The sequence below is a fragment of the Pleurodeles waltl genome, chromosome 5 (genome assembly GCF_031143425.1).
Source record: "Pleurodeles waltl isolate 20211129_DDA chromosome 5, aPleWal1.hap1.20221129, whole genome shotgun sequence".
Classification (NCBI taxonomy): domain Eukaryota; kingdom Metazoa; phylum Chordata; class Amphibia; order Caudata; family Salamandridae; genus Pleurodeles; species Pleurodeles waltl.
In genome coordinates, this window is record NC_090444.1 from 360,631,404 (window position 1) to 360,658,555 (window position 27,152).

General features: G+C 43.3%; 1 protein-coding gene across 4 annotated transcripts in view; it reads right to left on the minus strand.

Moving 5' to 3' along the window:
- MACROD2 (mono-ADP ribosylhydrolase 2) overlaps nucleotides 1-27,152 on the minus strand; it is a 5,612,477-nt gene that overhangs the window by 5,545,902 nt on the left and 39,423 nt on the right. For 3 of the 4 annotated variants that reach the window (XM_069234097.1, XM_069234096.1, XM_069234099.1), the window contains exon 2: nucleotides 3,008-3,166. In XM_069234097.1, coding sequence (XP_069090198.1) covers nucleotides 3,008-3,166 — 159 coding nt within the window. The remainder of the gene's footprint in view (nucleotides 1-3,007; nucleotides 3,167-27,152) is intronic. The other variant, XM_069234098.1, reaches the window with a different exon arrangement.

The window sequence follows — 27,152 nt, forward strand, 5'->3', positions numbered from 1 at the left end:
CACATCCCTGTATCACACCTGTTTCGGCTTCAAAGCTAAATGCACTATCCCCCATCTTGCAGGTAAAAGCTCTTAATGAAAACTATCTGCTGCTGTTTGTCATAGGCTCTCAGTACACATCAAAGGTTGTCACAGTAGACACCGTCAAAGAGTTTCTCAGAATCAATAAAATCAGTGTTTAGTTGTCTTTGCCACTTCGTGGACATCTTTATGATACTGCACAGATAAGGAACTGATTAAGACCACCTCTACCCCTGGCAGAACCCAGCTTATTCCTTTCTTAACTGCTTCTCCACAGCATCAGAAATGCATGGGGTAATTTTTTTTCCAGGAGTTTACTCAGCATCGAAAAGATGATTCCATGCCAGTTGTTAAAGTTGGTCAATGCACTCTTCTTTGAAACCTTGACAAGGACACCTTGCTTCCAGTCATCCAGTACTTTCTTTCCCTCTCAAGCTGATGTAAACAGTGGTTGGCAGATCTTTGCTGATGTTTCAGGGTCAAGGATTAGGAAATGGGAGCCTGTCTGAATATTCACAAAGAATAGTACATTTATAGTACCAGTGCTAACGAGAATAAGCAGATAGTAAAAAGGCCTTCAGGTTCACAAACCTTTCGTTCCTAGTCATCCTCAAACCAAAGCTTAGGCAAATGCAGGGATCTTAAGTAGGTTTGAGAAATGCCTTAACAAGTGTCCATGTGAGTGCGATCGTGGGCTCCAGTTAGTACAGGAGTGTACGTTTAGTCAGGTGTGAATACAACTTACACTAGAAAACATCTTTGTGCAACGTTGGTGCGATAAGCACCACAGGCTATTGTGAATCTCTTTCCTGATGCCAGGCACTTGAGAAGAGGAGTTGCATTTTTTCAGATGTGCGGCCTGACCAAGAACACTGATTAAATGCATTGATTATCTATCAAACGTTCTAACATAACCGCCTAGACACTGTGATTATTTATTTCATATTTAACATACTTCACAATATTTCATCAGGGTTACTTTCTCTAATCACCATTTATCTCTTCTCTCAAAAAGAAGCACAAGCCTATATATACAAACCACAAATTATTTTGTCTGTGCTTTAGACCATAGTTCATTGTGATTTGGAATCCAATCCAACGTATTCTCTAGCCTGCATTTAATTATTAATCTATTGCACTTCAACTGATAACTAGCATGTCGGACTCATCTATAAAAAACATTTGTCACCTCGACACTACATATGCTTTGTTTCTATGTTTTCAGTAGTTTTGTTTAGGAATATTTATTGTTCTATTTAATCCAACACTTCAGACACCTTTTCTGTGCATTTTTTCTTGGTCTTTTACACCACATCCCATCCAAAAATTTGGTCCTCATACCTAGCAAATAAAATCTCAATAATTAAAATGAAAGACACCAAATGCAACACCGTTTACATAGTATGCAGCCCTTGATCACTACTTGGGGACAGGATTTTAAGGGGATTATGGCATGGGGAACAAAACTACCATCTTCTTGGGCCCTTGGCACACACCAACCCCAGCTGCCACACCTTCGCCCTCTTATCTAGGCCTGGGGAAATTTTTAATCATACTGGAATAATCAGTCATTTCAGTATTTTGGGTTACTCTTCCAATATATTACTGCAAATTATGTTATTAAATCTTTTCGCTTCATTCTGTGTAATTTGGGCCCAAAATGTGTACTGCAAGAGTGCAGGAAAAGGGTGCAAATTGCATCCTCAGATCTAAGAAAATACTACTAAATGATGAATTATGCACCTCGCATAATTTTGTGTAATGTTGACATATTTTTGCATAATTACGCTACAGCAAATTACATGAGTTACGCCTATTCCAGCTCATATTCCAGTGGCCTATCCACATAGGCCATTAAAATCTTGAATTAGCTATAGTTAATACCATGAAAAACTGTCTGCAGATCAATCAATCAAGTTGTATGTATATTGCGGCTTATCACCCTCGAGAGCATCCAGGCGCTTTGCAGCGGGTCTCATTCGAAGATCCAGGTCTTTGACCCCTTTCTGAAGTCAGTCAGCGAGGTGCGGAGGTGGAGGATGAGGGTGTTCCAGGCTTTGGTGGCGAGATGGGAGAAGATACATACCTGTAGTTTTAACTTAGTGGAAATAAAAACTGATCTCAGACCACCTTTTTAAATTTTATTCATCACACACTTTCCAACATTCCATGACCACAAAAAGAGGACACAACAAGACAAAAAAATATAATAACTAAACAACATTGATAACAACAAAGAGTACTGCACGACCCGTGGTCGATCACACTGAAAATCACACTGCAGGGTACGTAGCACAGTCTAGGGGAAAGACCAGCTCTAAGCCAGCTGCCATCATGTAGAATAAATGTAATGAGACAGATAAGAGACCTCTATGCACTCCTGACTTAGTGAATATTATTAATACCTTTCATCATCAGCAAAGATACCTGTACAACCCCAGCAACCTACAAGAACTAATTCTCCAATCATGTCGTTTTACACAACTGAAACCATGTTGGCACTAAATTCCGTAAGAGTCTCAAATAACTTCAAATTCTCTTTGTAAAGTCTATGGCAGGAGGAAAGTACATATAGTCTCTGGGAACTATTTAACATATGCATTCAGGTGTATACATCGCTAAAGTTTGTTGGATACCAAAAAACATTAGGAGCTCGAAGACCACATTTGACAAATACATCATGATTATGTGCAGCAGTTTAGACCCTGTTCAGTGATATCTGGGATCGGTTCTGGGGTGCTGCTGAAAGCAAAATACAATATACACATCTCAAAGTGCCTGCAAGGTGATATGGAGAGGACGGGCGGAGTCGATTCTTGGTAGGCACAGTGAGACAAAGACATTTATATTATTCCCTGAAAACATAATGCAAGGAAAACCCGACACACACACACACACACACACACCACACCAAGTGGTTGACAAAAACTTAAATACAATATTTGGCTGTTTGAATAGAAGTTAGATCTGTGGTTGCAAGCACTACCTGCTGATTTGCTGCCGCACACCTCAGAAGATTCCGATTTACATTCACCTTGGCCTTTAGATTTCATTTCTTCCATCCATGTCATGATGTCCTTCAGTGGTACAACATCCCTGACATATGCTTTGCGCCTCTCTTCTAGTGTCATTTTCAGCAGTCGCTCTATAAAGGAAGAAAAAGCGTGGGTGAAAGGGAACGGAAGATACATTTGCTAACTTTTCTGTCGCATCGCACAGCATCAGAGCATTTTAGTTTTGCACGAACTTGAGCTGTGTCACGTACAGCGTGCCATCACGTACAGCGTGCCATCACGCTACTGACGACAGCTAATGGTGGCACTTGGAATGAAACCCTTATTCTAGGGCTAACGACAGTGATTGCCCTGCAGTGTGGAGTGTTACTCCTGAGAGACTGCCAAAGAGTCACATGCTATTACCTTGGTTGCCTCATGCTTTATGTTGTTCGTTGATGAAGTACAAACCGCACCACAATCACAGGGAAGATGATGCTTCGGCAAAAGCAGCCCACCCTTAATTAAAAACATCAGGAGTGGTTGCAAAACAGCATTAGGGTTGTAACTTGTATAGTATTGTCTTCAGGCTGCTCTGTAACTCCTAGATTCCCCTTCCATAACTTATGCGGGCATGAAGTTAAAAGGGTAAATTGCCCAGGAAATGCAATAGACATTTTGTTATTACAGAAGAGGAGGCAGCTGGTTGTGCACTAGTGTGTACAATACCATTGCACGGGAGCAAATTCAGCATCTATGCAGTAGAAAGTGGGTGTCCCCATAATTTGCAAGAGACAATGCTTTTTCTCATGAAACTCCTTAACATTAGAGACACATGAGCAAGTGAAGCACCGGCGGGATAAACCCAAGATATGGAAACTCCTGTTGAATTCACCCCCAGAGTTAGCTCTTCTGAGAAAGAGCATACAAATGTGAGAGCATAACCCCACACACCAAAATTTAGATCAGTCAAGATGTACCTCTTGCTGTACGGCTCCAGGTTGGTCCTTCTCTAAAAGACACCTTTGTCATTATCAGATCCAGCATTAGTTTAGCAGAGTTGCAAATAATTAATTTAGACTACTCAATAACTGAGTTCTGAAGCAGGGAAAAGCTAAAGGGATTCATTAAAAAAATCCAGAAATCAAGTAGCACAAAATAAATGCCATGAGGGCTCAAATGCAGAATACACAATCAGACATATTCCAAGTTTCAAAGGAACAGTAGTAAGGGTAAGATTCTAAAAATCACCTGTCTCACCAACATCATAAATGGGTTCTTTTACACAATTTTTAAATTTCTAGCTAAACCACAGAATCTGCATGGTATGATCCCATGTATCATTTATTTAGCAAATCAGAGAGACCATGTCAGCAACATACATTAGCAATGTCCCATTTCCTAAGAGCCAAGCATCTTCAATGTCACTTTATCAAAGGAAGTTCAACTAATATGCAACATTTCTCAACAATGGACTATACACCAGTGAATGAATGCTAAGCACACCTACGGAATATAGCAGAAGAACCCTAAGCACTTGTAACAGTTAGGAACGCTTAAAAGCTCTTCCACGATATGTGCCCACTAGTTAAATTATTATTATATCAATTTGTCTTTGCTCTACAGAGCCTGTGGAGAGAGAGAAGATACGTAGGAGGGCGAGATGAAAAGTTCGTTAAAATGTGGCACAACTAAATTACATTAAACACACTTTGTCATATTAAACTTGTTTCAACTGCAATATTATTTCAGCATTTGTACTGGATACATCATAAAAACATTTCTCATTATTTATTCACACTAATATAGGTCCAGAAAAAAAAAACTACTACACAAGGTGGGGCAATCGTAGAACATCTATAAAAAAAAGATGCTGGGGTGCCTCTGTGTAGACCCAGATTGTGAGGCAGGAATCAAAATGGTAAAATTAGCAGGACACTGACGGCCTGGCCTCCCCATGAGGATGTGGATGGTCTGTGATTATTCAGACTTTGGTGAGGGACATGAGAATAACCCACCCGCTTTCACAGTTCATTTAGGCCACCAGTGCAAAAGCATGGTACTGCCATGTCTTTAAGATGGGTATGGTTTTAGAGGCATTTCAAATAAGGGTTGGGGAGATTTAATGGTCCAGTGTATAGCCTCCCTACACTAACATTCTTGAACAAAAATACACTGTTCCAAGATAGAAAAAAAGAAGAAAGGACAAGGGAAAGTCTTATTGTTCGAAGCAAGAGCCCTCACACATCCCATGGATGTCATTCTTCTTCATCGGGTCTGCTCCTTGTCAGACCAGCGCTGCAATGTCTGACAGGCACCCCACTAGGGGGGCTCTTTGCCCGAGATCTTTTCTCAATGGTGCGATGCCATGAATCCAAAAAGAGGAGAGAGAAAGAAAAAGGAGGAAATAAAATTGGCTCAAAACCCCAAACTTAGAGTAGTTAATTTATGAATCCAACGTGGGTGTTGGCCACGATTAAAAGAAAGACACAAGTAGTAACTGAGATACGAGGAGCAGATGATGAAGCATGACATCCATGGGATGTGTGAGGGCTCTTGCTTTGAACAATAGTACTTTCCCTTGTCCTTTCCTCTTTTTTTCTATCTTGGAACAGTGTATTTTTGTTCAAGTATTGTTTTAGAGGGCAAGCCTTGGTGCTGGAGCATAAACCTTTGTTTTGATATAGCTAATGGCATAGTTTGCATATGACACCCAGCAATGGTGTGAACCAGCATGCCATTCAGAACCCAAAATGCTTAAAGAAATTAGTTTGCTTTATCTGCTCAAACATGCACGATGGCCTGTTTGCCAGAATTTTGAAGAAAGACAAAGACAAAAATAGCTGGAGAGAAAGAAGAGAATTAAAATTGGCTCTGACACTCCCTTGAAACCAGATTTATAAATATACGGAAGTGCTGGTCAAGATTAAAAACACAAACAGAGTTGTGGAGCTAATGGTCCTTCACTCTAAGAAACAAGTGGACAGTAAGCAATTACTTACTCCACTAAGAAAGTTAACATGTTTCGCGCCTTCCAACGTCCAACCGGATCACTTGGCTCTTCATCAGGACTGAACTAGATCTTCTCCAGAAATCGTAGAAAAGAATCATACGTTATATGCAAAATTTGTAGAAAAACAAAACAGAGAGGCTCTACTCACATCAGTTCACTTTGATTAGGAGGAACTGAGCCATACCTTCCTTGATTTAGGCGAAGTTTCATAGGAAGCACGAGCTAACTATCACTCGTTGTTTCTATATTGAGCGTCCATGACCAGATTCGGTCTATGTGACGCCTTCCCGCTTTCTGTCCACTCGTTTCTTAGAGTGAAGGACCATTTGCTCCACAACTCTATTTGTGTTTTTAATCTTGACCAGCACTTCCGTATATTAATAAATTTGGTTTCAAGGGAGTGTCAGAGCCAATTTTAATTATTTTCTTTCTCTCCAGCTATTTTTTGCCCTTTGTCTTTCTTCAAAATTCTGGCAAGGAGGCTCCTACAAGGGTCCCGTCAGACATTGCAGTGCCAGTCTGACGTGCAGCAAGTCCAATGAGGATACATGAGGGCCTTTGCTTCTGAATTGAATCACATCCGAGACATCTGCTAGTTTTTTTGTATTGTTTTGCCTCTTTTTTGGAACAGTGTACTTTGTTGATTATATTCAATGGGTTAACCACAGAATGCTGAAGCAGAGGGGGTGCTTAGAGGAACAGCTTCTCTTGGCATAGAAACGTATCCTCACAGATTGTGGATATCTTGAATCTCAGACCACAGAATGATACGGGTTCAGGACTCACCAAGGAGTGCAGCTTCTGGTGCAGAGAAAATACAACCAACTGTCTGTCCTTCTTCAGCTAAACATGTGTGGAGGCATCCACACTATTAGACCGGATTCAGGAGGGAGACTCCAGATTTTTTAAGCAAAAAATAGCTTTATTTTGACTGCCTCCGCTTCAATAGAAGTCCATGGAAGAAATACTTCCTCCCACCCCCCTTTTTTTTTTTTTCATATGCAACTTTCCTCTTCTCAAATGTATGGTTGAGAAGATGAGAGGATTACCATCTCTTTCAATGAAACCATAAATGTGTGCAGTTCCAGGAAAAACTTCCAAACTATTAAATCTGACAGACTGGTAAATGTTAATAAGGTTATCAGTGGCAATTCAGTTGCATATCATAAGCCCTCACTCACCAGTAGTAGCATGCCTCGTTATTAGGCTGTGCGCCTCATCAGGCTTGCAGTGCAATGCCTAACGGGTCCTGCAAGAGGGCTCTTTGCCAGAGTTCTTTTACAAGTAGCCAATGAATCAGCTATACCTGATCCAATGAGCATGCAAAGTAGATTAGCTAGGAAATTAAAATGAACTAAAAGAACCCCAGAAAAAATCTTTAGTTGCAGGGAGCATTGCTAAGATCAAAAACACACACAACCTATCGGGAATAAAATCAAAAGAATTGGTCAATATGTTTCTGTACGAGTCATGGTGGCAAATACGTCCAGCAAATCAACTAAATATTAAGTTCATTTTAACGGGCTTCTTTCTAGTCAGCATTCCAGAAGGCACATCTGTACATTTGTGGCTACATTGCCACAAAACGCTGTACTCGTCTCATTAAAATTTAAGCTGAGTAGGTACAAAAGAAATACATATGACTCTCCAAGCTTTCTGCAGTAGTCCAACTTAGTGTTTCACACTCATGGAACAAGTCGCCTCTAATTATCCTCATTTGCATATATTTTCAGGTGTTATAAAAAATTTCATTAGGGAGCGCAAGGTTATGGGGACATCATGCCTGACCACCCACACTAAACTCTTCTGTATTCTTACATGACTCGTTTTCTGCTATAAACAGGCCTGTCCCTTGAAACTACTGGGGCCCATTCATATGCAGATACGGGAGATTGTTTAAACATCTTTCTGAAAGTTGCTTTCATATCGCACAGGACATGATGGATCTACTCTCTTTAAACTTCTGTTGTGTGTATTCTGTCAAATTACTGGTGTTTTTCCTATTGGTTTCCCTTTTAAAACTCCCAAAACACATTAAAAAAATGACACTGCAGATTTATATCCTGGAAATTAAAAAGTATAACTGAGGTGCTGTAATTTACGTTTGCAACTAAGAAAAATCAATTATGATGATTAATTGCAAGGTTGGTGCTACGTAGTCACTAAACTAGGTTTTGGCAGGATTGCTTGGCTTGAGACATTTGATGCATGGCTACCATAAAAAAGATCTTAAATGGCAGGTGTTGTAGCGCACTGACAGACACATTTATGGTACCTCACCACCTGGAAACATCTTTTGTGCACATATACCTTCTTTATCATCCTTTCATGCAACCCTGCCTTATCTCAGTATGCCAAGTTGTCTCTACACCGAATACATTCATTTTCTTTTTAGAATGAAACACACATTTCCCTAATTGTCCTTTAACTACATTCTTTGATATTTACTACTTTATAGTTGATTCCACTTTTCTGAAGACAGGCGTTATGCTCAGCCTATCTAGCAAAAAGCATGGGAAGAATAAAGTTATGTTGATGGTGAGTCCTTTACTCTTCTGTCTTATTCCAGACCAATGGTTACCAATCAAACACGTAAAGGACTGGAAACTGATTTTCAAATCGGTTTATGATCCTTTTTGTAAATCTCTAACTGCTCTTGCATCTGGGTGCATATATGGAAAGAAAGAAAGTAGAAGGCCACTTGATGAATGTAAGTTGTATTAGTTTTATCCAGATAAAGTCCAAGCCTTAGGCAAAGGTGTAGCACCCCACCAGGAGCTGCTGATCCATGCTAAACCCTTTATCATCATCAGAGGATCTCAACAGTTTCACACACTCATTCCAACTTACGTTGCTAACTCAATAGAACATGAACAACAAGACTACAGGGCACTGGACCACAGAAGACCAGTTATATCTAAAAACACAATTCTTAAACTGGTATACATCCTTGCCAATTAATCGGAGCCTATCAGTGAGAAAGATATGGCAGTTTGAAGAGAGAGTTCTATGTCACAACCAGAGGCTAGGATTTGGCCACCTCAGAGGAGAGTCTCATTGCACTAGGGGGTCTTTTTGGGATCCCTTTGTCCGTGAATTGGAAAAGTCTGTTAATACTTTTACCTCACTGGCCAAGACTCGTACCTCTATTAAAAGGATTTTTACACCCCTCGTGTTTTTGCCGAGCCAGGTCGTGGAAGAGGGCCCTCAACCGGCCGCACCTTCTCTCAAGACCCCACCAAAGGTTCAGGCTCTCGACGAGGACAACGACAAGACTCATCCCAGTTTGGTAACTTCTATCCAACCAGAAATCATTTTCACCAATGAGGTACGAGAGCAGGCTCAAAGCCAGGTGGCAACGGCCCCTACAATACTAACCAAGTTAAGAGTGCAATCCTCCAGTTGGATCAGGCTTAGGGACAGACCGGCAGAGGTTTCTCACAGGCGGGAGGCCCTTACATCAGATGCCTGGGTTCTTCAGATGGTGAGGGGATTCCAAATAGAGTTCTACGGTTCTCCATTCCAACCATTCAGGCAGAGACCCCTTTCCTTTTTGGCTACTCAAACAGATCTGGTAGATGAAGAGATTGTACAACTCCTGGAGAAGGGTGCAATTACTCCGACTGTGCTACATCCCTCTGGTTTTTAGCAACATTTTCCTGGTGGAAAAGAGGGACAGAGGGCAATGTCCTGTGATCAACCTGATGGAGTTTAACAAGTGGCTAGCTTACTGCCACTTTAAGATCGAGGGTATTCCTCTCCTCAGGGACTTTGCTGCAAGCAAACAATTGGATGGTGCATCTAGATTTGAAGGATGCCTACCCCACGATCCATTTCTTTCCCCTTCCCAGTCGTTTCCTCCAATTTTAATGGAGATCTCAAATCTTTGAATTTACCTGTCTTCCTTTCGGGCTGTCCTCCACTCCTTGGTGCTTCACTAAGGTCTTGAAACCAGTGGCAGCATTTGAAAGCACAAGGCCTCAGAATAATCATCTATCTGGACGACATTCTCATATATGGGCCAATGTCCTCGGAGATTACTAAACTATCTGTAGTTGACTATCATACTTCTAGGCTCACTTGGGTTCTTGGTCAATGAGAACAAATCCAACCTTACTCCAGAGCAAACTTTGCAGTTTTTGGGGTTTGTGGTGGACTCATTCAAAGTATCCCTAAGCTTGCCGTCATGGAAACTTACCAAAATAAAACACAAGCTCAAGAAGGCTCTGTCCAGGCCATCTACTTCCCTTCATCAACTAGCCCGCATTGTGGGTCTGTTGTCGTCGTCCATTCAGGCCATTTTTCCCAGCCTCTTTCACCATCAGGTGTTACAGCTTCTAAAACTCGCCCATCTTCATCGGGGTCGTAACTACTTCCAGTCCATTTCTCTTCCGGAAGAGGCCAGAGATGAGATTCAGTGGTGGATCTTCTATATGGAGGCCTGGAATGGGCATGATATTTTTGTTTACCAACCAGATCTGGTGATAGAGTCAGATGCAAGCGGCTCGGGAACTCGCTGTGGGGAGTTTTCCACAGGAGGAAAGTGAGCATCCACACAGCAAGCCTTCCACATAAATTGTCTGGAGTTGATGGCTGCCTCCTTTGCAGTGAAATGCTGGACCAGGGTCAAGGCCCAATGTTGTGTTCTGCTCAAAATGAACACTGTAGCAGATGCCCGCTACATCAATCACTTGAGAGGGAACAAAATCGAAGATCCTTTCCAACTTAACTCGGAGCTTCTCGACCTACTGCCTAGCCCGCCAAATTTCAGTGACAGCAAAACACTTTCTGGGAAAATCCAACCAGGTGGCAGATTGGCAGTCCTGTCACGGGCAGGATACCCGTCTATGGAAGCTGCACCCACAGGTGTTCCAGGAAATACAATCCAGATGGGGCCCATTCACGGTGGGTCTGTTTGCCTCTCGGCTGGATCATCAGTTGGACACGTACTGCAGCTGGAGACTGGACCCCAGAAGCAGTGGCAACCAATGCATTCCTCCAGGACTGGTGCAAGGAGATGGGATATGCGTTTACTACATTTGCAATGATCATGAGACTGTCCACCCAGGTTTGAAGGCAACGGGCGGACCTGGTTGTGATCTCTCAGATTTGAGGAGTCTGATGGAACTTTCTTGGGATTCTTCAATCGTTCTATCCCTGTTTCCAGATCTCCTCCAGGATTCCGAGGGGAACCCTCATCGCCCGGTTCTAGCAGGCTCTCTTTACCTCATGGCATGGAGAATTACCAAGACTGCTGGGAAGTCCCAGGCACTTCATGGGAACCTGCTGCACTGCTCACCAAAGCATGAGCAGATAGCATGAATAACAGACAGCGTTCGGCCTAGTCCCAATGGTTAGGTTGCTGTCACCAACTTGCAGTTGGATCCCATGGGGGATAGATGTTGTCCATATCTTGAACTTTGTTGCCTGTTTAGCATCAAATGGTTTGGTAGATAGATCCATTAACACATTTAGATCAGCTATTTCAGCAGGCCATTCACCGATTGATGGGGATCCTATGGGGGAAAACACCCTTTGGTGTACAAACCTCTCAGCGGCATTAGGCTGTCCTTTCCTCCAGAACCCAGACATTCTATACTATGGGATGTTATTAAGGTCTTATGTCTGTTCAAATCGTGGCCTTGGAATAAATATCTGTCTAGTAAACAACTGTCGGCGAAACTCGCTATCTTGTTGTGTCTGGTTTCCTGCTGCAGAGTCTTGGATGCGAGAGCCCTGGACATAACAGGTAAGGTATTTGCTTCGGATGGAGTAACTTTTCATATCTCCCACACAAAATATAATTCAAGAATGGTGTCATATCCATTGTTCTCAGATGTTCCGAAGCTGTGGGTGGTAAAAGCGATAAAGACTTATGAGTCTATGACTGAGGAGCTTCGTCCGCACGGTAAGAAGTAACTACTCATTGCCCTCACCAGTACTCATAAAGCTGCCTCCTCCCCTACCACTGCCAGATGGGTCATACATGAAGCGGGTGTTGACACCTCCCATTTTGGAGCTCCTTCTGTGAGAGAGCTATGGCCTCCAAGGACTTTTCTTTGGTGGCTCTCTTAGAGGACCATTCTTAATGCAGAAGATTGGTACTTGGATTCTACATTGAAGAGATTTTATTTTAAACAATTATCAAACCTTGCAAAGTTGGGGGTTTAGAAGCTTTAAACTAGCCTCATCCTGGCTTCAGGCCCGACACAGAATGAAGTATTTCCTAGGTAACAGAAAGTTTCAAATCTATTAAGGACACAGAGGCGAGGATTAGTCCCACCCTTCAGAATTACATCCTTTATAGCCACCCTCAGCATGAGATGTATGTAATGAGCATCCATTGACAACGTTAATTTCAGTATACCCCATCTACCTGCCTCCTGGACAGAAAAAGGACTTCAAGAGAGAATTCTCTGACCTCTTCACCACCTCATCCATCCAACAAGGCAGCACCACACTCATGTCTCTGAAGTTCCAGACTATTCAGGCATGAAAAAAACATAACCTTGCTGACTCACTTAATGTTCTCTAAAATGTCACAAAACCAACAAACTTCAAAAGGCCAGATAATCATTCTCATTTTCTCAACATCACCAACCAATCCAGTGCACACCTTGCTTGGAGTCCAACCAACAAAGGCAAACTCAAAAGAGAACATCAAACTATCAGATAACTCAAAGATTGTGCTGTTGAAAATATAAAGCTCAAACTCACTTCTCACCCTGCAACCACCATATGTGAAGTAAAAATGCTTACAAATTACTTCAACTTCGAACATACTGCAAACAAAATACATAAGTGAAAGACAAACTCTTCTGCATACTGATTCTCCTGAGACCTTCCAACAACAAGTACTACTTCTGCAGTCAAGAAATACAAGGGAAGAACCAGACCTCATGCTACTTAAGTCCCTTAAAGCAACAAGCAGACAGCTCATCACGTCAGCCAAAGACTAGTACTATAGCAACACAAAAGGATGATGGACTGAGTGCTGAAACTTTTCAAACACTCACCCACAGGCACAAATCTGGGTTTAACCCATTGTTCTGACGCTCACCATGGCATTCCAGTTTGGACCCAGCCATATGCAAATCAGTCTTGACCCTACCCCCATGGGAACAGCCCATCCCGAACTGCCAGGTCAGGCCAAAGAAGAGTACTATGCGAGTACTGAATGATTCTGAAGACAATCTTGTAATTCATCAACCCCCCTGCCTGACTTTCCAGTAGCATACACCAGAGTCAAGTGCAATGCCATCACATACTAACTACTTCAGTGAAAAAATATGTGAGGTCAAAGAACACCAACACCACTAAGCCTGCTTCTACTCTGACACAGTGCTGTGTCCCAAATTTTCACATGGTAAACCCATCACATGCAGTCAGGAAGCCGAGGATTCATAGACTATGACGGGGATTATTGGATCTAAGCCAGGACCCTTCAAAGGAAAGTGAAAAATGAGCAGTTCCCAACAAAGACATGGACAGCACAGCATGTGAAGAGTTGTTCCTAATGAAAAACACAAGACTGAATGCATTGCTAGCTGGAGAAAGAATAAGAATCTTGTACACCAGATATACATTTGCACATAGGGATCCCTGTCATGAGGAAGACCTCACCCCACCCAACAGGTCAAAAACAAAGCATAGATATGTTTTTGTTTTTAAAAAAATGATTGCAGTGTCACGGGAACATCTGTTCATGACTGCTGACTTGAAAAACAATACTTTCCTGTACCCTAAGGAGCACAGATAAATTCTGAACTTCCTATAAAATATTAAATGATGGTGTTAATTGGTCAGTTGTGATAATGATTAATGAAGGTTTTACTTATATGTGAATGATAAGTCCATAATGGTTTCTGAGATGTAATGGTGTATTCATGACATGCTTATGTTACATAGGTCCATGTAGGATGCACAAAGGTAAATGTTTATTGTCAAGAGAGAGACACCTGACAATTGGTTGTGTGTTTATTTTGAGAACTATGTTAATGTATAGTTGAGGGGGATCCATAATGATCTTTGCTAGTAAACTAACAGAGCATCAGCAACGTAAAGTATTTGGAAAAGTGGTCTACACACGACTCCATCATCACAGCAATGCCAACTGTCTACATGACTAACAACCCAACTTCTTATTGCACTGCAGCAAGGATACAGCTACATTACAAATTATAGATTAGGCCATCCTGACAACAGATAAAGGTGACCCTGTCTATGGACAGTGCCGGACCGCTAAGGCTCCCTGCGATCACCCCAATCACATAGAAACAGCCTTCACAGGATTTCCTCTTACTTCGACAAGCAACATCAGTACATTTATATGGGCACTTTCAGGTACCAAAAGATCTCTACACCTGCAGAGTCCCCCAGGGTTCCTTCTAGTTTCCCTTATTTTCAACCTCTACATGGAATCCCTTGTGACTCTAATCATCATTAAGATCATGAGGTAGTTCCCCACTATGCCACACACACCTTTACTTGAAACTCCCCTCTATTCCAGACAGTTAATGCCTCAAACAGTCCCTGCACCTCATCCAGATCTGGACGTCTAGCACCTATCTGAACCACTAGTCCAAAAGTGGTTCAAAGACATGACGCTTCACAGATCAAACCTCAAATTTCATCCAATGCCAAGTCATATAAAGTCTTCCTGGACAGCAACCTCACTCTCAAGGAACACATCACAAAGAAGGACCGGTACCAGCTCTTACTACTGAAGATAGTGAAATCAGAACATACTGCTCAGGTTCCCATACTTTGCAACTAAATGGTGCCAATGCCCTGTTGCATGACCTCTCTTGCCAAGTGCCTGAATAAATATGTTATCATCACCCTCAACTTGATAAAACTCCATTGGTTCCCCTTCCCAGTTTAGATTTTCACTATACTACTACCAAATCATCTATGACCTTTGTTTGTCTTTCTAGTAGTCGCTGTGCTCTTCACTGATGCCATTGGTCTATCAGAGCACAGTCCCGACTTAATGGTGCATGTCATATGTTCAGCACTCTAATTTGTGTTCCCCTTTAAGTTGTTGGGCTCTTTGTTTTTCTTTAACAAAGGACCAAAGGGAGAATAGAGGGTTGTACGGCTTGACCCGTAGTATACTTTCTATCCTTGTCTGCATATCTTTTAAATTATCTCTGTGTGAGCCTGCAGGCAGCCTGGCCCTTAGTTGACAGGAAAAGATACAGTTAAAGCTTGTCCATTAAAAGTGCATCTAAGAGCCAGGGTGTGTGTGCTTGGGAGTGGGCTGGGCTGAGGCATGAGGGTGAGAAACAATGCAGCTTTGGAGTAGGACTGAAAAGCAAGTACATAACCTTTAGGTGTGCAGGTGGAAACAGAAATTCATTCACAGTTCTGGAAAATTGTCAAAGACAATCTTTGGTCCTTAAACAAGTGTGCACAAAGTTTCATGCCATGCAATCTTTAGAGAACCATTCACAGATCACAGCTGGTGGAAATACTTTTGAGTAACTAGCGGCAGAAAGAGAATAGTGAAGGGTGCTATGAAGAGGGTGAGGAGAGTGACAAGGACAAAGACTTGGTATTAAAATGAACATGATTGATCAATTGTAACCATATGCAGGGGTATGGCATTTTTATAAGCACAATCAAAAAGAAAGTGTCAGCCACACCATGTACCATCAAACCAGGGGGGAGTTCTCAGGACACCAGACTGATAATCTACATACATGAAACAGGCAGAGATTCTCCTATTCAGAGGTTAAAGGAGAAAGGAGGAAATCAATACACTGACCCCTCTATTTCTCAAGGCTCCAATTCACAAGTGTCCAGTAGTTTGAACCTAACCATCCAGTCAAAGAGGCGTAAATTAGCAACATACTTAATGCTGGCCTTGATGGACAAATACATGTCTGGGACAGAGCAAATGTTCAAGTGGGATGCGTGGATACCCACTGACTGGCTAAATACATTGAAAGCATATATGTAGAAATAATATCCCAACAAACTGAAGGCTAAGATCTTCAAGAGGTCCACTGACAGGAAGGTCACAGGGACCCTGAAAACTGATCCTCAATTTCTCACATTAGTGACAAAGTGCGGAAGAGGCCCAAAGAAGAGTTGAGATTAATAATTTCAGAATAATTCCTACATATGTGGTTAGATCGGACTACCCCTCTAAAACATTTTGAAGACAGCAACAGTGGGCAGGGACATCGGAATAAAACGTCTTCAGACATCCAACAAGATTCAGGGCCGCCATCACTGTGGAAAGGAAGTGCAGTCTGCAGATGTACACATGGCCCACGCTGGCAGAAGAGGGCCTTTGGGAATCCTGCTTGGTGATCAATTTGTAAAGGATTAGGAGAAGTACAGTACATTCATTGAAATAGACAAGGCATACATGTCCTCCAATATTGCCTCTAATTTCTTTGGGGTAACCAGTTGCAGAAAGGAGCAATGAACTAGTCACACATTCAATAAAGGTTCCAAATATCCCATCTGATATGAATGATATGGCTGGCAGAGTTTTAGGATTTTAAACACCGTATTCCAATTCAGGGAACAAGGAAAACAGCCAGAATTGTAAGGCAGGCTGAAGATTTTTCATCGAAAAAAGCTGCACCCGAGGGGCAGCTTGAGCAACACCTTCTTCCAGTGTTAAATCTCAGAGAGCCTTCCTGGACATTGGAAAGGCTTTCGACACCCTGCGGTGTCTTACCTGCAAATGGTCTTTTCCAAGTTTGTGATGGGGCCGCAGTTTCGAAGGTGGATTGAAACTCTCTACGAGAACCCACTGACCAGGGTCCGCACTGTGGAGGTTATATCTGGCAGGTTCAACACAGAACAAGGTACCAGACAGGACTGTCCCCTTTCTCCCTTGCTGTTTGCTTTTGAAATGGAACCACTGGCATGTTTATTACGCACACGAGGACGTCAGTGGGGAGTTTGTGTATCGTGAAGCCCTCAGGTCGTAGCGATGTACGCTAATGATATGTTGATCTATTTGAAAGCAGACAGGCATGTATTGCCAGAGGTCCTGGCAGGTCCTAGACAAATTAAGGTGGATATCCGGGCTGCGCATTAGCTGGGGGAAGCCATGTTTATTCCCTTTATTACAAACTCCCGAAACCCAGCGGCACACAAGTGGAGGAGACCCATTGCAGTGGCAGTACAATTCTATTAAAAACCTGTGGGTGCAATATACCATAGGAAACAAGATTTAGTAGGTGGTAACCCAGGAAAAGAGTTAGAATCAATTTGACAGTCGCTTTCTTTCTAGTTTCTACTAGGCTTCAATACTGTTTTGAGGCTTTACCGATTATATTGAAGTAATCTTTCTTCATGACTTACAACGTCTGCTCGTCTCCCTAATATGGGGCCCCGGAAGGCATAGAGTGACCATAACTATATTATAAGCTGCAATGGATGAAGGAGGATTGGGGGCCCCCAATTATGAGCTTTATTATGTAGCGGCACAACTTCAATGGCCGATGCGCTGGCTTGGGGATAATGAGATAATAAGCCAGAAACTTGATGGCAGATCTCTTTGGGAGTGGCTCCTAGGGTCCCCTTTCTATTGTGGTGTCCCCTTTCTATTGTACGCTACTACGAGGGGCTACCTGGTGCTGAAAGAAGTATATTCACAATGGAAAGACAGTGGGGCTGTCCTGGGACTTCTGTTATAGGCTCCCCCTCTAGGCAGATGCTTGGCAGAGTAAAAGACGGGGTTGAGGGGAGAACCACGGCAGGACTGTGGACATGGGGAGACGTGGTCACTGAAGGGAGGTTGCATCCGTTTGAAGACTCGGTGGCTGGGCATAGTCTGGCTTTGGGACAATTTCTTTAATGCACGGCTTTGAGTGGGGTGGTGGGTGAGATGTGGGAATCGGAATGTGAATTACCACCAGCAATGAGCTAGTTGAACGCAGTGTTGGAAACAGGTCAGACAAGACAGATGATTTTGGGCTTGTATAGGGCCTTACTGCATGAGACTGTTGCCCCTGGCATTCAGGCTCAGAAGGAGTGGCAGGAGGAATGACTATCAACGAAGATTCTAGAGGCAGCATGGCTGAGAAGTATGGAGTCTGTAATGATGTTCTCCAGGAATGCCTGCAGCCGCTTTACGCAACTTAATTATGTGCATCACACATATCTCTCCCCAGATGGAATTGCAAGAATGTATGAAGGTGCCAGGCCTGTCTGCCCCGATGCCAGGTTGACACAGCTGATTTTATTAACATGGGGTGGGCTTGCCCGGTAATTAGTGAGTTCCGGAAGGAGGTTTTACAATGTATATTACATGTTACTGCTTCCATTCTATCATAGTACCCACTACACTGCTTACTCAAAACAGGGGCAATAACCAAGCGGACAAGCAAATAACTGGATTTCAGAATTTGGCGCTAGTACTGGATTAACGTATTGCCACGTCATGGAAGGCAGCTGCGGCTCTGCCCATTCACTGGGGGGGGGGATGTGGCTGGGTGGGCATCAGCTGAGTTAGCGGTGCGCACAGACGCCAGGGCAAGGGATGGAAGGTGTCTCCCGTGGGAGCAGTGGGTGGTTTACCTGGTGAAACTGAACGGAGGACATGACAAATAGCAGATGTGGATCAGACCATGTAGCAAGTTCACGGGCCATCACTTAGGGCTCCACCTACCTCGCAGTCTGTTGGACTGGTCTAGTAAGGCTAGAGGCGTTGAGGGGGCTGACAGGACTGCCTTGAGACATTTTTAGGATCTTCATGGATCATGCTGGGGGGCAATATGTGGGGGGTGAGGGGTGGAGAGCGGTATTGTTTGATTCCTTTTATAGGTGTTATAGGAGTGTTTTATTGAGACAGTCAGATTTCTAATACGGTGAGTGGGAATGTGCTCAAAGGAATTGTAGTGATTCTGAGGTTTTGCTTTTTGTGTCATGATGTACTTTAATGCCATATGCATATCCCCAATGCCCGTCATTATATTTGCATTACTATTTCTGTAATAACACAACAATATTTAAAAAGAAATATGAGACTTCAATGCCAGGAGTTTCAAGGTAGAAAGCATCCATTGTCAGCACATTTTCAGCACAAGACCTGGAACTCCCTCCCCACCAGCCTCAGGACCACCCAGGACCACTCCGCTTTCCAGAGACTCCTAAAGACTTGGCTGTTCGAGCAGCGATAACCCCCCATTTCCCCCCTAGCGCCTTGAGACCTGCACGGGTGAGTAGCGCGCTTTATAAATGTTAATGATTTGATTTGATTTGATTTGATTTTAATGGAGGGTTTTTGGTTAACAAGAACGGATCTTTCCACTACTCCAAAGTAGGATCTGTCTGCTCAAACCAGTAGTGGGGAAGGTCTTGGCTTGAGGTTTTCTTTTGATAAGAATGATAATATCTTCGTGTCCCAGCTGTTCAGGAGACAGATTCAAATGACCTTCTGCACACACTAGGCTGAAATACCAATTCTAAGAAGTCAGATATGGAGAATGAACCACTACTTTTCACAACAGGCACAGAGGCAGTCACCCTCCGTCTATCACTGGCAAGGTTCAGAGCAAGTGAGAAGTAAATACACCTGGTTGTACAACAGGAGACTCTTGCGTTCATTTTGGCCTTGGCAGACGGGCCAAAAACCACTGAGGTCCCGGGAACTCCAATGGGTATATTACAAGCTCTCCACTACTTTAACGAGGTGTTTTGAAAGAAAGTGCTCTAGTTGACATACAATTATGGCTCTTCAGCCAGCTTAGATTCAGGCCGCCAAGGCCCGCTCAATTTCTAGACTCTGCAATAATGGAAGATGTCACAACTCAATTAAATACAGTCCTATTTATACAGAATGACATTACGTTCAACAATCAAAAACAGAAGAAACCATTAGAAACTCCCCCATCAAAAAGTAATTACAAAGAAAAGTTTAGGAAAGTTGTTTTGTCAAGGTTTTTATTAACACCGAGGTCAATGTGGGAATTTGGTTGTAAAAACTTGGATTACTGTTTAGATGAAGTTTCGGGTAACAGGTTTAGGGTAAAGGGTTAGAATAAAGGGAATTTAACACATGACACAGTCAGGTTTATGACCAGGGTTGATGTTACAAATATAGGTTGAGGAAAAGAATAGGGAAAGGGCTAGTTTAATGTTATAATGAACGGAGGTGAGTACAAATATTTTGGAGCTGAGAAACATGTTTGCGCAGGTTTGCTGCGGTAAACTGGGAAAATAAGTGTCTCAAATCTTATTACATATATTTGCCTTCCTTGCACTGTCACCAAATTCATGCAGACCCTCCCTCCAGCTGTAATGCCTTCCCAGTGGTGCTGGGTCATAAGATGATGTAGAATAGCATTACTTCGAAAAGTTTCCGAATTATGTGATCAGCTTGGACGCCAGTTAGGTAGAGTGAGAAATGGGCAAACCAGGACAGGTGGTGAATATTGGGTGTTAGGTTGGTCCGAGGAAGAAATGCAATTGGATATCATCAGCATGGAGCTTTTCTCAGGCCCCTTTACAATCAACTGCCTGGCCCAGAATCAAGTACACCGATTCCTTCAATTAGACAGAATTTCTGCAGCGAGGTACACAGATCGCGTCTGGGTCGGAGTCTATGGTACTACCACAGCTGGCAATCAATTTTTAGTCATTACAACCTGGAAGACAAGATTTCTATACAAATTTAGTATTTACTGAACTTAACTGGCAGACTGATGCTAAAGATACCGCTGGAATATGAAAGACTGCGTGTTTTACTACATGGTTTTATAACCCCTAGTGTCAGGTAAGATCTTAGTTGCAAAAACCTCTATGCATCTTTGAACAATACGCAGCTACAAAAGCCCTTCTGTTAGCTTTCACTGATAGTTTTGTGAAAACCTGGAATACAGGCAGTGAGTTATGACCTATGCATTACTACGATTTTTGATATTGCCCAAGGTGAATTGACACATTAGAAGATATGATAACCACACTCCCTTCTGATTGACACATGTGTGGTACTTGCACTTCTTGCAATCTTTTGAGACTGTCCAGTACTATTTCTCTACATCACCTTTAAGATATGAGGTGGGGACGTGGCTGGCAAGACTGCGGACAGCACGCACTGAATCAGAGTTCCAGGATCACCCCACCTGTGAAATATCCTTCAACATCCTTTAATCACCTATGTTACAGTGGCTGCCTGACGCTGTCGCCAATGAACGTTTACAGGGCTTGCCTTGGATTTCTGGTCAGATCCTGGGGACTGCAGAGTTTTCTCCTAAATGGACTTGACCCAGACGCAGGCAGATGAAAAGATATCAGCCGCAATGACAGCACATGCCTTTAGACTAGTAGACTGGCAAAAAGGCGGCCAAGCAACATTTGCTGGGACTGATCACACTGCACTAGAGAAAGCAGAGTGGCAGTCCTGCGGAGTAGGGTGAAGCTCTTGTGGAGCCGTAGAGCTGGATAGTGAGTGGTGCTGCAACCTGTACCTAACTGGCTCTGTATTATGGCCTGCTAAGTAGCACCCCGGTTTCTCAATGGTGCTTACCTGTGGCCCTATCACTCCTTTGCCGAGTCAGACTGGTCCTGGGACCTGGGGAGAGCACCAGTGCGACAGTCAGAGTGAGACTGCACCTGCTCGGCCATAGACTGATCTGCCACTCACAGCCTTAGCCTTCTGCCTGACCCACTGACTGCCGTGCTGCACAGCTCCATTAGAGAACTGATGGGAGCGTGGGCGGTATCGGACTAGTGTTAAGGTCTACAGTGGCTGAAATGATGTCGGGGGAGTGAAGTGGTGGGCCAGTGTGCAATTCTCTCCATCTCTCTACGGCTTGTTTGCAGCCTTCTAGAAGTATGAGACACCTCTACTAGAAGACCAATGATTATCCCAATTATCCCTCACCCTTCTCCCTCTCATTGTCATGGATTGCTTAAGTGACTTTTGAGACCTGGCGCCTGACAGAACTGTGGAGAACTGTAATTGCCAGTTTTCCTCCATCCTCTGAGAAGCTGCCTCTGGATACTGCTGGCAGCTCTTGATCACAGCCCTGAACTACACTGTCAGTAGACGCCTAATAATCTTCAAAGCCAGGATGGTGAAGGATAGGCCGTCAAGAGGGGCGCAGCAAACGAAGATTGATCAATTTACAGCCTCTGGACCACAACCATCGTGCGGAGCTGCAGGTGTCGCAGGCTCCTTTAGGGGTGCAAATCTTTACCGCCATAGCGAGCTCTAAGGCTACCCTGGAAGTCAAGATTGATACCGTCTCCCCAAAGGTCAAACTGCTTGGAATTGACCTCCGAAAAGTGGCAAAAAGATCTTTGGAGACTGAGCAGACTCTGACTGTCCTACGAGAGGAGATGAGGAGTCCTAAGTCTACAGTTGGTTCGCTGTCTGAGATTGCAAAGCGTTTTGATGCCTGGGTTGAAGATGGCGAGATATAACCTGTGCTTTGTGGGTTTCTTTGAAACAGTAAAGACAAGGACCCCCAGAGCTTTTCCTGGAGAGATGGATTAAGGCGATTCTTGGTCTCTTCATGGTGGAACTGACTCATAGACTGCTGGCAACCGCAGACAATAATTGCCAACATCATTAACTATTGTTACAATCCTACAGGCGATTGGGAGGTCTAGGGACCCTTAGTGTTAGGGCCATGTTATTTGTATTTTCCCGGACTACATCCAGAGAGTTCAAAAACTTCATCACATATTTGCAAGGGTGAAACAACAACTGAAGACTAAGGGCTTGCTCCTGTTTCCTACAAAACTGAAAGTACTCTTTGGGGACAAACTCTACTTTTTTGAATCCGCTGAGGTTTGGGACTGACTCTGGGTTCAGGGTGAAAGACGCAAACCTGCAGTGGGAGAGGTGTCCACTTCCTGGAACCCACATCGGCAGAAAGCTCGATCCCCATGGCAGATATTTTGCAGGTGACAGGATAAAAGTGTCAAAGGACTCGCGGGTAATCCGACAGGACAAAAACTCTGGATGTGGTGAACTGATGGACGGAGAAGGAGGAGGCCAAGGTGGTGGGGGGCTGTGACGGCAGCGAGACAGCTGACGTCAATGGCATATTGAATGGCACTCCTGAATTGCCTGATGCTGGAGGAGAATGCACTATTAATACTTTAGCTGCCCCAGCAGACTACTAGTGAGAAATGGATCCATCAGAATTGGGAACCGAAGGGGACCTACACCAAAGTTGGGTGGGCTGAACAGGAGATTGAGGTGCCTCACCCCCTGGTGACACAGTCTCTTTGCATCTGTGGACCAATGGTTTGCACATATCAGGGAGGTTAATGGCTTCCCCGGTCCTTGACATTGGTATGTTTCAAAGATAATACTGGTGGGCTTGGCACTGTAGGAGGGGTGGGATGGGTTTTGCATATCTGTGCTTGAAGAGACACATTGGTTTGTGTTAGAAATGGGGTCTTTGGTTGACACTCAGGTTACCCCCTGTCCAAGCAAGGACCCTCATTCTAGTCAGGGTAAGTTACACACAATCCAAATTACCCTATGCCCACCCTCTGGTAGCTTGGTACTGAGCAGTCAGGATTAATTTAGAAGGCAATGTTTAAAGTATTTGTGCAATAAATCAGGAATAACACAGTATAACACCACAAAAATACACCACACAGGTTTAGAAAAATATAGAATATTTATCGGAGTAGATTAAGGTCAAAACGATCCAAATTTGATAAATACAAGTTGAAATATCACTTTTGGAATGATAAACAGAGTCTTTTAGTTCTTAAAAACAAGGATCTCTTGCAAGAGCAAAGTACTTGGTTTGTGTCTAAATTATCCACATGGGAATGCAGAGGAGGAGATGCGTGGAAAACGGGGAGGTGTGCTTTGGTTTCTCCAGGCGCACACAGACAATGCGTCAATGCTTTTCTACGCAGCAAGGGCTTTGCATCGATTTCTGGCATGCATACTTGGATCCTCTTTGGGTTGCGGGGTATTTGGATGCCCCGGAGATAATGCAGAGAAATCCTGGGCATGCAGGACGAAGTCACAGGAGCTGTGTCAATCCAGTGGGCGAAGCGGGGAAATTTCTGCCGCACAGCAGGCACTGTGTCGATTCTTGTCGCAGGAAGTCGGGCTGCATTGTTCCGGCTAGGCGATGCATCGATCCGGTGCGACGTGCGTCGAAAATCCGGTCTCAATACTGGTGCTGCGTTAATCTCCACTCGGGGAGCCAGGCCACATCTTTCCAGTTCGGTGATGCAGTGATTTTCTCACCGCAGGGCAGGCTGTGCTTCAATTCCAGCAGGATGTGCATCGATTTTCGCCGCACAAGGAGTTCTTTGCAGAGATGAAGTCTTTTTGGCCCTGAGACTTCAGGAAAAGAGTTGGCAAGCCCAATCAAAGCCCTTGGAGAGCACTTCTCAGCAGAGCCAGAGGGCAGCAAGGCAGCAGGGCAACAGCAAGGCAGCAGTCTGTGGTGTCCTATGCTTGTTATGGAATCTGAGTAGATTCCATAAAGGAATGTTTGTGCGTGAGTGGAGAGATCGAGCTGGAGGTGGAGAGAGAAGTGTCGGCTGGGAGGGCTGGTGGTTGGGGTCTTTGATAAATGGATACTAATAAACCTCATCAAAGGATCCATATGGACTGCTACGAGTGATCATTTACCTCACCGTACCACACTTGGCAACGAGTGCTTGATGAACCCCAATAAGCATGACCCTAACACCAAGAAACCTCAATTTGTAACCCCTGCATCCCGTCTTCAGGGATGTAAGTGCGTTGTTCTTCACCACTTCTTTTTTTTTGTCTTGTGCTGAGATTCTTTAAAGTACTTTTCAATTATATTTGCGCACCATCGAAATCGGAAAAAAACAAACAAGGAGAGTTTTTATGTATAACTTTAACGGCCGCCTGCAGCCTTGCGCTCACGCCAGAGTTCGAGAAACTGCTTGAGAGAAGCCTCGTGACTGACACCGCTTCGAGGCTTGCATCGCTCTCGACACTTCTATTCATGCGCGCTTCTTACCTATAGTGCGTCATGATCTTTGGACACTCTGAACGCTGACTATCCTGTATCTTGGATGCCTCTCTCCATTCATATGAGCTTCTTACATATAGCGCGTCGTGATCTTTGAAAACTCCGGACGCTGAAATAATCCTGTGCACTTATCCCAGGCTGCACGCCCACAGAAAGGGGAAAATAACGAAGGACTGCACTTCCTTTGTCAGTGCGCTAGTACTTTTTTTTTGTTCTTTCTTTAGTCATGTTGTTACATTTTGAAAATTCTGGTCATTAACCTAGATTTGCTGGATCTAGATTAACCTGTGATAAGGATATTTTTTTTTAAAAAGGGAAAAGAGAAAAGAAAAGAAAAACTATATTTTTTTTCTTCAGTGTTCTAATCATTATTATTTTGTTTTTCTTCATAGTTTTTTTTTTTTTTTTTTTTTTAACCTTTTGTTTGGAAATGCAGAATCTACCAGCACCAGTGTTTTTCTTATCCTCCCCAGGGGAACCACCAATTCCGTGGTTAAAGTGGAAGAAGATTTTCTCGCATTATGCCAGGGTTTGTGGAACGTCATTAAGTGCTGAAAGGAAAACCTCCCTTTTAATGCAATGTTTGGGGTCGGAAGAACAGGACATTTTTGAACATCTTCCAGACCTTCAAGACCAAGAAGCCACAAACCTGAACGAGTCTGAAATTTGTATTAAGAAATTGGACTTACACTATCTGCCAAAAGTTAGTACGGTGCTTGAAAGGTTTCGCTTTGGGCGACGTATTCAACGTTCAGGTGAAACAATTGAACAATATATTACAGAATTACGCAAGTTGGTTTCAACATGTAATTTTGGGGCATCTTTAGAGAAAAGACTAAGATCAGTTGATGCTGGGTAGCAGTTATGAAAAGGCCTGGGAGTGCATTTGGCATAAAGACAATCCATCTCTACAAGATGCGTCGATTGCTGCAAAGAATTTTGAACATTCGAAAGCCTGTGCTGAAGTTTTAAAGAAGGAAATGCCCTTGGCCACGAATAATTTTGAAAGTAGAAGAGGAGATTTTGTACGTAGTGTACAAAAGGCTAAATTCATCAACAAAGGAACCAAGACCAATAAAAGCTCCAGCAGTTCTCAGCAAGGAAATTGTTTCAGATGTGGCAATGAAGGTCACTTTGCAAACAACAAAGGTTGTCCTGGTTGGAAAGCTGCGTGTAAATCCTGTGGAAGGAAAGGACACTTCACGAGATGTTGTAGATCTGTAAAGGAGTCGAAGAAAGTTCAGGAAGTAGACTGAAGTGATATGGATAAAAAGAACAATAGTTTTCAAATTAAAGGATTTTCTCCGAATGGTCCAGTGGAACATGTCAAGATCACCAGGAGTGTAGTTAAAATGCTCTTTGGTTCAGGAGCCAAGATAAATTTGATTCCGAAAACGTTTTATGAACAGAAGTTGGCCGGGCGTGTTCAAATGTTTAAGCCAGATATCAAACCCAGAGGTTATGGAGGTGTTCCAATACGTCTGTTGGGATTTTTTGGGGAACCATCGAGTTTGGTGACATGATTATTCCGGGAAAGATATATGTTTCCATGAAGGGTGATTCATTAATAAGCTGGTTACACCAGCGTGATCTTAATGTAGTCTTAGATCCGAATCCTGATTTCCCTGTTTGCAGTAGAAAGATTATGGGTCACCGTGCATGTGTTGATTCAGGAGGAATGTAAACCAAGTATTGGTCTTGAAAGTAGTGTAAGATGACCGAAAGAGTTTCCAGAACTGTTTACCAAGAAAATCGGATGCCTTAAGAATTATTTACACCTAATAAAACTGAAATCCAATGCAAATCCAAGGGTGGCTAAGGTTAGAGGGGTACCGTTAGCAGTACGTGATAGCATGAAGAAGGAATTGGATAGGTTGGTCAGTGAAGGGATTATACAGGAGGTGGAAGCTACAGAGTGTTTGTCTCCAGTGGTTATGGCGCGCAAAGCTAATGGTGGAGTGAGATTATGCATAGACTTGAGCGAGTTGAACAAAATGGTGGTTGTGGATCACTACCCTCTGCCTAATATATGTGAATTATTGTGCTTCCTGGATGGTGCCAAGCACTTCTCGTCTCTAGATTTAGCGTCTGCATAGCATCAAATAAGGTTATATCCAGACTGTCAAGAATTAACTGCTTTTGTTACACCGTTTGGTACGTTCAAGT